The following is a 13,177-nucleotide window of genomic DNA, read 5'->3' on the forward strand; positions in this document are numbered from 1 at the left end:
TACAATTTCAGTGAGGTTCAAACATTCTCAAGGAGTAGTATGTCATCTTCCTTTTTGGGGATTCAGCTGGCTGTAGAACTCGATATTCAATTTAGCAATGTCAGATAACCAACCTTTCCTTCCTGGCAGAATGGTGAGTTTTGATACAAGCTTAGTTTTCTCTCTTCATGAATCAATCTGTCCAGCCTACTGAATAATTCCAACACTTCATTTTTATTTAAAGGCATACCACATCCGTCACACCTTCAGTTTTATTCCTTCTGTCTAGTGGATTTGCTTTGAGGAAAAACAAAGCCGTCTGCCATCAGATTTCTGAATGGACATTGAACATAGACACTACCTCACTTTTTCCTCTACTTTTGCACAAATTATTTTTTGAACAGTCTATTAATGGAAATGTAATTTATAGCAATTTTTGCCATAATACTGCTGCCGTGAAACAACAACATTCATGACATGTGTTCGCGATAATAAACCTGACTCTGATTTTGATGATGGATATGTGTCTGAATACATATGTGTATAAATGCTCAAAACACTAAGAAGATACATCACTCAGTTTGTTAATGGGACCAAAATGTAGCATGAAGGATTAAATAGGAAAGAAAAAAAATCAACAGTGCAAAATAAATCAGAGAATAAAACAACACAGAAACAGGCCCTTCAGCCCATAATGAGCATACTTAGATTCAAGTCCCATTTATTTGCATTTTTCTTTAATGATATGTCTACCATTTTCTCTGACAGTGAATTCCGATTCAACCATGGTTTGAATGAGAAACAAATTATTTTTCAGATCCCCTCTAAACCTTGTGGTCTCATCTTAAACCTATCTCCGTGCGTATGCTCCCTTGGGAAATTGCTTAAATAGGAGTGGTTAAAAGAATTGTGCTGGAGAAGATGCTATTTTCATTTGTAATAAAGATTTCCAGGCCAGGCCATAAATGTGATAACACCAGCATTCTCAACTTACATTAAAAAAAAATGAGAAAGGAATGTCCTGTTTGTGCTATTTTATAAAATAAAATTCTTAATTTTAAAATCCCATTGAACGTTTACTGTCAGATTTAATTTTGCTTTTCATTCATCTTAAAGGACCAGGCAGAACCTTCAGGTATGAGTTTATTAGCTGGAAGGGTGCTTAGCTCTGCTCGAATGTCAGATGTTCTTAGCCAGTCATCACTCACGGGGAGTCAACAACTACAGAACAGAGAGAGTGAAGGTGAGAACTTCCAGAATGTGCTAAACAATGATATTGTAAATGCAAATATATCTTAAAGCATTAATCCACAATAATACACATCTGCATTAAGGTAAACTAACCATTTTTTAACTTTGAAATCCTGTATATGCATGAATAATTGCTTGCAATATTCTTCAAAAAATGGATTAGGAAAATGTAATTGTGTACACACTGATTTTACTGAGACTCCTGTTTTTTGTTCAGATGCATATTATTTGGTGTCAAATTTGTATTCACCTTTCATAAGTGATTTCAAGAGAACAGTTTTAAGTGTGACAATCACCATTCTTGCATTAATCTCTCCTGCATCTGCATAAAAGATTTTGTGTCAATTCTGTCCCCTTATTGAATTTAATTTATTGTTATAGGTTGGATGATTGTGATTTAATTAAGTAAAATAATCTAGTTTAAAATTTTAGTTTAAAAGTGAGGATTTTAAAAAAACTGATAGTTTTTAAATGTCTAATATCCTGAATTTAAAATCACATTAGTTCCAAGGTTAGTTGTGGGAGTACTGTATAATTTTTCTTTCCCTTTAAAAGTGTTTTCATGTGAAGGTTTAAATGTAGACTGAGTGGAGAGAAATTCCTCAAATTTCGGACAAAACGAAGAGCACTGGTTATACATGTCTCATTGAAAGTAAATAAATTTTGATGAATGTGTTTCCTAGCATGTCAGGTTATAGTTCCAATTATGAGATCTGCATTGGTGTGGCTATCTTTCTGCATTACATACAAGAATGCAAATAGAAATAGGAGTAAATTATGTTGTATCTTGAACAGAAGATCACATAACCTCTTGAGCTTGAGTATTTAACATTGGTTATTCAACAGAACCTGCCTTTCAATTCACTTTCCAGCCCAGCTGCCATATATTTTGATTTCTTTGGTACCAAGAAATATTGCTTCTATTAAAATTTAAAACAATTCAGTAAAAATAAAGAGAACTGAGAGTGCTTGGCAAATAATTTGATGTAGAGGCAGCAATTAACAAACAGATTTCTTTGTGGTATTTAAAAGAGAGGTGGATCGTTTTGAAAGGAAATAATTTACTGTCTATGGAGAGGAAAGAAAAGTATGACGAGCTGGATTGCTCTTGCACAAGAGCCAGAATGGTCACATCTTAGATGAGCTTTCTTGCCGTTAACTCCTCAGGAGTTTGCGGAGGTTTGGAATGATATTGGAAACCATGGCAAATTTCTACAGATGTGTGGTGCAAAGTGTGCTGACTGTCTGCATCACAGACTGGTTTAGGGACACCAATTTCCCTGAGTGTAAAGCCTGGCAAAGGGTAATGGACATAGCGGAGGACATCACAGGCAAAACCCTCCCCACTATTGAGAACATCTACTGGAAATGTTGCTGTTCGAGAGCAGCAGTAATCATCATGGATCCCCACCATGATCAAATTCTCGCTGCTACCATCAAGAAAGAGAAGTAGGTGCCACAAGGCTCATACCAGCAGGTTCAGGAACAACTGCTGCTCCTCTACCATCAGACTCCTCAACAATAAATTTAATCAGGGACTCATTTAAGGACTCTTACTTCTGCACTTCATTTATTTTTTTCCTCTGTATTGCACATTTTATTTACATTTATTTGTTTACATCTGTATGTTGTGTACAGTTTTGTTATGTATTACCAATGAGTGGTATTCTCACCCTAGGAAAAAAGAATGTCAGAGTTGTATGTGATGCCATGTATGTACTCTGACAATAAATCTGAAATAACTCTGGCCTCTGCATTCCCTCTGCAATTGGAATTAGAAACAACGTCTCCTCCTCACTGATTATCAACACAGGTGCACCCCAAGGATGCGTGCTTAGCCCACTGCTCTACTCATTATACACCCATGATATGTGGCCAGGCACAATTCCAGTGCTATCTACAAGTTTGCTGATGACACCACAGTTGTTGGCAGAATCACAAACAACAATGAAGAAGTGTACAGGAGGGAGCTAAATTAGCTTGTTGAATAGCGCAACAAAAACAACCTAGCATTCAACGTCAGCAAAACCAAGGAGATGATTGTGGAGTTCAGGAGGAAATCAGGGGGACACGACCCAGTCCTTATCAAGAAGAGGGTCAAGAACATCAAATTCCTGGGTGTCAACATCTCCGAAGATCTGTCCTGAAGCCTCCACATTGATGAAGTCACAAAGAAGGCTCGCCAGTGGCTACCAGCGGCTATACTTCATAAGGTGTCTGAGGAGATTTGGTATGTCACTGAAGACTCTCGTAAACCTCTACAGGGGGACCATGGAGCACATTCTGGCCGGTTGCATCACTCCAGAGGGTCATTAATTCAGCCTGCAATATCACAGGCACCAGACTTCACTCCATTGAGGACATCTACATGAGACAGTGCTTTAAAAAAATGGCTTTTATCCTCAAAGATCCTCACCAGCCGGGTCATGCCCTCTTCAGTCTGCTACCGTCGTGGAAAAGGTGGAGGAGCCTAAAGACGAGCACAAGGACAGCTTCTTAACCGCTGCCATCATATTCCTGAATAATCAATGAACTAAAGACACTGCCTTACTTTTTGTGTACTATTTTCTGATATAGCAATGTTGTAAGATGGTTTATAACATGTATGTTTGCTTTATGACGCGGCTGCAAACACTGAATTTCATGACTTGTTCATGACAATAAATTCTGATTCTGAAATCAGAAAATCTGATGAAGGGGCTTAAATATGAAATGTTAATGGATCGCGTTTGAACTGCCACAAGGAAATGTTTATGTGCAGGAAATGAGATATAACCAGAAGAAAACATGTGGGCAAGCCGCATCCTGTCTTGCAGACGTTTCTTCATCACTGGAGTCGTCCATTCCTTCATGACAAGGTGCAAAATGCTGACTTAGAACAAACAATGCATCCCACTTCTATCCTTAAAAGGGCAACTAAAAGTCAAAATAAGCCGACCTTCTTTACACTTAAGAATGAATCTTTGTTGAGGTTGGTGACTTGTGGACTTCACTGGAAAGTTGGGGAGTGGGGGTGAATCTTTAGGATGTAGGTGACAAATGTTGATTCGAAATCTGAAATTTCATGTAACAAAGTAAGTTAACTTAGTCAATTTTAACCAAGAATACCTAGAATTAGGAAACACAGTACATCCCAAAACACTGGTAAATTTATTGTTTTTACAAGTGCTACAGATTGCCCTCAGTATAATCTGAATAAAGATCTATGCGTAAAGATTCATTAAAAAAAATAAAAATTAATCTTTCTATTTATTCCTATTTGATTTTCATAGAGCACGATGGAAGTTCCCAAAGTTCTGCAAATCTAAACCCAGGAGAGGGCTCGCCACATTCAAACAGTTCTTGTTACCCTGCCAAATGCATCACAGACATCCTAAAAGAACTAAATCCACCATATGACAACAAACTACGTACCTACAAACATCCAGATTTGGCTTTTGGAATGGAGCAAGCAGGAGTGTAGTGGATAAAATGGTGAGCTGCAGTGCTACTCTGAAGATTTTGTGGTGTTTGGTTCACCTATTTTGTATTTTTTTAAAATTGAACTAATAGAAATGTTGAGCAAGCCAGGCCTTGTTTAAAATGATGAAGAAAGATGCTTGAAATTGGTTTCCACTTGATGTTTCATATGTATGTTACAATATTGTTTCAAGCTCTTAGTGTTGAAAAAGGTAATTAACCATTAGGCTTTCTACCTTTTGATTTGATGTCTGTCATAATTGTTCAGTATTGTTCAGGTGTATCTATTTCAATGCAACAAGTAGGAAAGAAAGATTTTCTTAGACCATGGATTGACACTTGGAATTATGACATCATGGCGTAATATGAAGCCACTTTCAGGTGCTTGGACGCAGATAATGCGCCAGCAGATGTGGCTGGGGGAGTGCAGCTGGGATGTTCAGGTGGCCACAGAGAAGACACCTTTCTGTCACCTGAATGTGTTGGCTGAAGGAGAGCCATGTCCGAACGATCGACGGCTCCTGTGGACTGTGACTGTAGTCACGGCTTGTTTATGTAGCAGCAAATTGTGGCTGGCGCAGAACTAGAGGACTGGAGCGGCTGGCGCAGGACATCACGGGCTGAAATCCCACGCCGACCACTCCAGCTCCATAGTCCTGCACCGGCTGCCCCAGCCCCATAGTCCTGCGCTGGAGGGCTGTCAGGTAGCGGGGAGGGTAGGTGTCGACAGTGGGGAGGGTAGCTGTCATTGGGTTGCCAGCTGACTGTCAACAGCCCGCCTGCTGCTAGGCACCTGAAAGCTGCTAGCCACTTTGCCTTGCTGCTTTCAGGTGCCTAGGAGGAGTGCTCCGTGCCGGAGATTATACCTCCCCGAGAAGGGTTAGGTAAGTGCTCCTCGGGGCCAGGTTCTCCACTTTCAGGTGGCCTCCCGACAGCCACATTTGGGTATTTTAGGCGGCTTTACGTTCTGGTATTCTGGCCACCTGAAAGCACCTTCAGTTGGAGATGGGGCAGAATAGCAACTCAATGTTCCTGGCTTCCGTTGTTTCAGATGCGATAGGATGGGGGGAATGAAAGGGGGAGGAATGGCATTGGTTGTCAAAGAAAATATCAGGCAGGACAGACCAGAGGGCTTGTCTACTGAGGCTATATGGGTGGAACTGAGAAACAGGGAAGGTATGACCACACTCATGGGGCTGTATTATAGACTGCCCAGAAGTCACCAAGAATTGGAGGAGAAAATCTGTAGAGAAATAGCAGCCAGCTGCAGGAAGCATAAGGTTGTGAAAGCAGGAGATTTTAACTTCCACATATTGACTGGGGCTCTCATATTGTAAAATGGGTGGTTGGCTTGGAGTTTGTCAAATGTGTTCAGAAAAGTTTTCTAAATCAATGTATAGAGGTAGCAACTAGAGAGAGTACAATACTGGATCTCCGATTAGGGAATGAGACAGGACAGGTGACAGAAGTATGTGTAGGGGAACATTTTGGGACCAGTGATCATAATGCCATTAGTTTCAAGTTAATTATGGAGAAGCATAGGTCTGGGCCTTGGGTTGAGATTCTAAACTGGAGAAAGGCCAATTTTAAAGGAATGAGAAAGAATCTAGAATGTGTGGATTACAATGTTATTTTTGGGCAAGGATGTATGAGGTAAGTAGAAGACCTTCAAAGGAAAAATTTTAAGAGGACAAAGTTTGTATGTTCCTATCAGGATTAAAGGCAAAGTTAACAGGCATAGAAAACCTTGGTTTTCGAGGGAAGAAGAGAGATGTGTATAGCAGGTAACACAGAGCAAATGAGGTATTTGAAGAGTACAAAAATGCAAGAAAAAAACAAGAAAGAAATCAAAAGGCAGAAAAAGACACGAGATTGCTTTTACAGACAATCTGAAGGAAAATCCTCAAGGTTTTGACAGGTATATTAAGAGCAAAATTGTCCCCTTCAAAATCAGTCTGGTTGGCTAGGTATGGAGCCAAAAGAGATAGGGAAATCTTACATTTTTTTACATCAATATTTATTCAGGAAACTGGCACATAGTCAAGGGCAGTTAGGAAAACAAGCAGTGAGTTCATGGAACTTACGCAGATTAAAGAGGAGGAGGTGCCTGCATCCATAAGGGTTGATAAATCCCCAGGGCCTGACAAGATATTCCCTCAGACTTTGAGGGAGGCTAGTGTAAAAATTGCAGGGGCTCGAGCAGAAATACTTAAAATGTCCTTGGCCATGTGCTTGCTGGAGGATAGCTCATATTGTTCCATTGTTTTTAAAAAAAGCTCCAAAAATAACTGGAAATTATAGGTGAGGTTGATGTCAGTAGTGGATGAATTATTGGAAGGTGTCCGAAGAGATTGGATATACACGTATTTGGATAGCCAGCGAATAATTAGGGATAGTCAGTATGGCTTTGTGCATAGTAAGTTGTGTTTAACCAATATGATAGAGTTTTTTGAGGAGATAACCAGGAAAGCTGATGAAGGAAAGGCAGTGGATGTTTTCTAGATGAACTTTAGTAAGGCCTTTGACAAGGTCCCACATGGGAGGTTAGTCAGGAAGGTTCAAGCATTCAGTATTCATGGTGAGGTAGTAAACTTGATTTGACATTGGCTATATGGGGCAAGCCAGAGAGTGGTGGTGAATAATTGCTTCTTGGACTTTTGAGGCTTCTCATCTCTATCAATGATCCAGATGATAACGTGGTAAATTGGATCATTGAGTTAGCAGCTGACACAAAGATTAGAGGTGTTGTGGAAGTGAGGAAGCCTTTCAAAGCTAAAAAAATGGGCTGAAAAATAACAGATGGAATTTAATGCAGACAAGTGTGAGATACTACATTTTAGAGTTGCATTTGGAAGGATAAACCAAAGTAGGACATTTATAGTAAATTCAAGATTCAATTTATTGACAGGTAATACAACAGTAAAGACAGAATTGCCCTTTCTCTGCTGTAAGGCAGGCAGATTTACCATTGGCAGATATTACGTGAAGCACCTCTTAAAGTCAGAGAAGGAGAAGCTAAAGAGAGTTCCCACCCGAGTAAACGAGCGTCCATGGATTCGCCTACTGCGCTTCCACAGCCTCCATAGCCACACAGAGTCTAGTTCAAATCATCGGCAACCCATGCTCCAGATCCGAACCTCTGACCCAATTTGGATCCCTTCAGCACCCTCAGCACCCTCTCACATCCCAAGTTCCAATTCTTGGTACCTCTTCAGCCAGTCTTGAACCAGCCGCCTGTGTGTTCCTCAGCCGCAGTGCCCCTCGCTAGTCCGCAATGGCAGATTAATTACCACCCAGGCCCCTAGGCTGAGCTTTAGTAAGGCCCCTCCTCCGACCTTGTCCCCTGCCCCACGGCCCCCACCCTTCATTGAATAGAATAAAGTGAAATTGTTCCATTTATTAGCCTTTGGGCCTGATGCCCTCACATATTCTAAATTTATCCATTGGGTACATGCTGGGAATACACTAGTTGGTGTTAGGTTGGAGAATTAGACACCTTAGTGCCTGCAGTTTGGCACTGGACATTTTGGTGGGAAAAAAATGACTTTTGTATCCATTTGGACATTTTGGCATCCACAGTTTGGTGCCAGCTCTTGCATTTGGTGATGGACATGGCATGCAATTCATTATAATTTTCATTACATATAATGAACATTAAGCATTGATTACCACAATTTATTCACATATTAATTATGAAGTGAGGAGTGGCACTTTGTGCTGTTTTGCTGGACCCTGCACTCAGGACAGCATCTGTCGCTCTAGCGTGTCAAGCTGACTAACACGGCACTATGGGCACTCGAGGCTTACCAGTGATGACTGAGTCAATGGGCCCTTTCAAATTGCCATATAAAATGGGGTTAACAGGGCAATTTGCTGGGTTGATGACCCAGGTACCTGGTTATTTGAAAGGTTCCAACTGGGTCAACCTGATCAAAACGCAACCATGTCCCAGGCCTACCTCAGAGGTGGTCACGGAACCCAGTAAAACTTACCCAGGTGTCGTCCTCCTACGATTTGGAAGGGGTAATGGCCGACCAGGTTATTCTGGTGATGTCAGTGCATGCTTCGCAGGGAAACCCCTGGCTGGCTCAATTAAAGATGCTGTCTTGGTGCTGCCTCAACGTGTCACTGTCGCAATGGGGGGTGGGGGGTGGGGTGCAGAAATAAGCTGCTGCCGCAAACAGGAGGGTGTGTTATGATGTGTCACTGCCGCAAACAGGGAGGGGGGTGCTGTTGCTGCAAATGGGGGGGGGGGGGGTGCTGGAAGCAGCCATGTGCCACTGCCACAAACCGGGTGGGGGGTGAGTGCTGCCATATTTGGGGGGTGGGGGGGAGGCCATGATCTCAGCGATGGCTGAGTGCAGGAGCAGTAGCCATTTTCCCTACACGTAATCCCATACGCCAATGGAACCACAATGGCTCTGGTAGAGAGGTTCCAGCGGCAAGGGGGATTGTGGGTAAGGAAGACAGGCATTGCTCCTACATTGAGCCATACTTGCAAACGCACAGTGGGGGCAACTAATGGCTGGAAGCGGGAGGTGCTTAGGAGAACTTTGCTTTAGACAGAAGGGGATTCCTTGTGGGGCTATCTGTGGCTGCGTGTTTGTGTCACTCACCACGCCATCGCAGGGGCAGCATCCCCTTAAATTTCCAGGTTGACGATTTAACAGGTAGGTTAGGCTGCTATTTGAAAGGCGCATCCTGCTCACACAACCCAGTAAGTTCACCCTGGTCCCAGGAGGGCTACCTGCGTGCTGCAATTTGAAAGCACTTGAGGAGTCAACGGGACAAGGGGTAACCAGGTGGAGGGGGCCAGGGACCGGGTGGCAGAGAGGGACCGGGAGCAGAGGGTGATCAGGTATCATGAGGGTATCAGTGTCCATTCCACAGCCCCGGGACAACCCACCTCCGCTACCCCGAAAGGGCTCGGCAACAGGTTCCCTCCCACCATCTGCCACTGATGCTTACTCACCACCAAGCATAGGTAAGCTTCCAGTGCCTGTAGTACTGTGTCAGTCAGCTTGACATGATAGAGCAACAGCCGCTGTCCCAAGTGTAGGATCCCGCACGACAGCCCAAAGCGCTGCTCCTTGCTTCATAATAAATATAATAAGTGAATAAATTATTGTAGCCTAACTGTTAGTGCCAAAATGTCCAGCAACAAACTTCATTAAAATCAAACAAAACTTTACCCTATAGAAACCGCTTGCTAACCCTGAATAATTTGAAAAGTTTGAGTTACAAATGGATAAATAAAATCAGTTCTAGAAAAAAAGTCTCGATACAAAATAACACAGGAGAAGGGAGAGTCTTTTTTTTAAATTAAACCTCAGCTCTACAGAGATGTAGTGATAGTTAAGAGTTTTTACCTCCAGTGGACGCTGCGAGACCTGCTGAGTTCCTCAGCATTTCTGTCTTTTTACTTTGCAAAAGAAACACGGTTCCTCTCCCCCTCAGTGTGCCCAGTGTGCAGGTGTAAGGGAGCGTAATTAAGTTTTCAATGCCAAATCTGACGGGGAAAATGGGCTACATGGTGGTGACTGGCCTGGAGGCAGGTCCAAGAGAGTGACAAGTTTCGGAAGTTGAACACTGGAGGAAAATGGGGAGTGGGGATGAGTGGGCGGGCACTGTATGTAATGATGCAGGAGATCACGTGGTTTAGTTGCAGTTTGTGTAGGTAAGATGGAACAGTTTCTGCAACTTTTTGCATTGTGGATAAAAATGCTGACATCTCTCTTGCTGTGCCTCATGTTAAGAATTCTGCTCCGGCAGCACTGCACTGACCTGTGACAGGCCTCCTTTCCTTCCAGGCCCCTTTTTCTCCTTCTCAGATGGGGTGGGGGCTAATCTGGGGGATGGTCTGCAACCCCTCATGGCTGCCGCTGATCATAGGCTCTGCCATCTCGCGGTCATAGGATTTTAAGTAAATCCACCGTTGCCTCCTTTAACAGGACATTTAAAGCCTGTACAGAGCTGACGGCAATTGGACTGGGTAGTTGGACCACACAGGAGATTGTACATTGTCCACGTATCTGCATGGGTTTCCTCTGACTGCTCCGTCAGGTTTCCTCCCATCCTTAAATCATATGGAGGTGCTAGGTTAATTGGAGTATTTGGGTGGAACGGGTTCATGGGCTGGAAAGGCCTGTTACCATTGCCATATGTCTAAATTAAAATTAAATTAAAGATATTATCATTATTTATATGCAAAGATTTGTTGAATGTTTATTATCCATTACAGGCAAACCCAATCTTATTTTTGCTATGATGTCCACATCTAAGCACAGGTTCCAGCAAAGCCTTTTTCTGAGTATTATTTTCCAGTGCAGTTTAAATTTAAGAGTCCTGTAAACTTTATGCAGATTGGAATTAAAAAATGAACCAATTAATAGCTTTACTGATTTCAAACATCACTGAGGTAACAAAGGTCACTAACTGAAGTTGAAATATTTTTCATTCCTCCATCACATCAAGCTAATTGTGTGTGTTTTTTTCCTGCAGACAAGTGTGTTCAGCTTTGAGGTGAAAGGTCCATTTTGCCAACAGTATCTATCAGCGTCACACCCAAACTTCATTGTATATCTTTCCAGCACAATATCATGACTCGTCCCCTGTCAGTTGAGTGGTTGTGCTACTTGCCACACCTGTCAGTACCAGTCATGTGAGGAAGACTGAAGTTTTCAAGATTACAAAAGTGAAAGTGCAAACGCTCATGGCTCCCAGGCAGTCTCATGTGTCAAGCCCTCTCCTGACCTTAGCCCGCCAAAACAAAAACCCACCAAGCCCTGTGATGTCACTTTATCCAGGGAGAGTAACTGAGTAGTTCAGCATGCACCCTGAGGCCTAACTTACTCTGTAAGCAATAAGACTGCTTGCTGTCCCTCTGGTACTCCTCCATTTTAATTTTTGCCTAACAGTGGTGCAATATGCTTTGTTTTTATGTTTCTTTACCCGTGTTGATCACCGTGCTTTCTTTCTCTTGTTAATATCTGCGTCAATTACCAAAAAGATGTGTACGACAGTTCTTTTGAGGCAAGTTAGATTTTATTTCCCATCCATGTAGAACCTGTTATATTACGTTAAAATATGAATTAAATGTACTGTGTTAAAAGGAAATTGTTAAAATAGATGATTTTGTTATATTTGAATTGTAACTTGCACCTTTTGTTAAAGTATTTTTCCCTTTTTATGGCATTGTAATTGTAACCTGTTTCCTTGTGCCAGGTGAAACTTGTTAATGTTAACCCTTTGAAATTTCACAGTGTGTATTATGTTTCTATGTCTTTTTTATATATAAAAACCGCCTAGACCCTGCCAAAAAGGCCAGGTTTTGGGCTACTTTCTGAACTCTAAGATTTATCAGAAAATAAATAAATTTTGATTGAAAGATTTACCTGCTTTAAAAATGTATAAGAAGCAGAACTTTGAAAGGAATTTGCACGAATAGAGAGACTACAACTAATCCACTCGAGCAGTGTTGAACTGTGATTTCAGTAATCATGGTTTTTTTAAAAGAAACAAAAAAGTAGCTTGGGACAGGTAATTTTTAGACCTGATTGACAATTAAAATATCATCCATTTATCTGCTTCTAAACTACATTTCTGTCCAACTTCTATCATTTGTATACATTTTTGTTACATTTATTTGATGAAAAAATGTCAAAAACTTGATATTCAGCTGTTTAACGGAAGGTACCAAGAAAACACTGAAAGCTTTTGTTGTATGCATCTTTTCTTTGTTTACATGACACTGTATTTATGGGAGGGTCAACTGCCAATCCAAGATTAGAAACGAGAACTGAAATGCAGTGCCATCTCTCATCTGTAACACATTTTTAATGTTGCTTTGTATTGTAGTAATCAATACACAGTATATGTTGAATGTATATTAATATACTTTGCTATTTCTGTTTCGGAAATGTTGAAAGTACTTTTTTTCTTGTTTATGTTGGACAAAAGGTTCAGTGATCTAGTACATTGTGTGGGTCACTTGCAACTAGTAATTTAGTTGGAAAGTGGGATCATGACAAATAAAACCTATGTAATTTGACCTAAAATCGTTATTATTTAGCTTTTGTTAAGTTACCACTGGAAGTGTTTTTGTTTTTATCTACATTTTACATAGTATATCACAATACATTTATGTTTCTAGTACAATTGTATTGGTCCACAATACAATACTTGAACTTGGCCTGTTGAATTGTGTGGTGGTCTTGGCATGCACATTTCTTAGTTAATGATAAAAGTCAAAATCCAAACATTAAACCATTTGATGCAGATGTGTGAGAGGTTGGTGCTTTAATTTGGAACATAAGATGGCACAGATAGCATAATGGTTAGTGCAATGCTGTTACGGCATCAATGATCAGGACCGGGTTTCAAATCATGCTCTGTGTAAAAGGAGTTTGTACATTCTCCCCGTGTCTGCTTAGATTTCCTCTGGGTGCTTCGGTTTCCTCCCACCATTCAAAACATACTGGGGGTTGTA

General features: G+C 41.3%; 1 protein-coding gene across 10 annotated transcripts in view; it reads left to right on the top strand.

Annotated features, from left to right (window-relative positions):
- Window positions 1-12,746, top strand: part of sik3 (SIK family kinase 3) — a 249,474-nt gene extending 236,728 nt beyond the window's left edge. For all 10 annotated transcript variants that reach the window (XM_069894969.1, XM_069894971.1, XM_069894972.1 and 7 more), the window contains 3 exons: window positions 1,096-1,222; window positions 4,503-4,704; window positions 11,191-12,746. In XM_069894969.1, coding sequence (XP_069751070.1) covers window positions 1,096-1,222; window positions 4,503-4,693 — 318 coding nt within the window. In that variant the 3' untranslated portion in view covers window positions 4,694-4,704; window positions 11,191-12,746. The remainder of the gene's footprint in view (window positions 1-1,095; window positions 1,223-4,502; window positions 4,705-11,190) is intronic.
- The last annotated feature ends 431 nt before the right edge of the window (window positions 12,747-13,177 follow it).

The sequence above is a fragment of the Narcine bancroftii genome, chromosome 8, assembly GCF_036971445.1.
Source record: "Narcine bancroftii isolate sNarBan1 chromosome 8, sNarBan1.hap1, whole genome shotgun sequence".
Taxonomy (NCBI): domain Eukaryota; kingdom Metazoa; phylum Chordata; class Chondrichthyes; order Torpediniformes; family Narcinidae; genus Narcine; species Narcine bancroftii.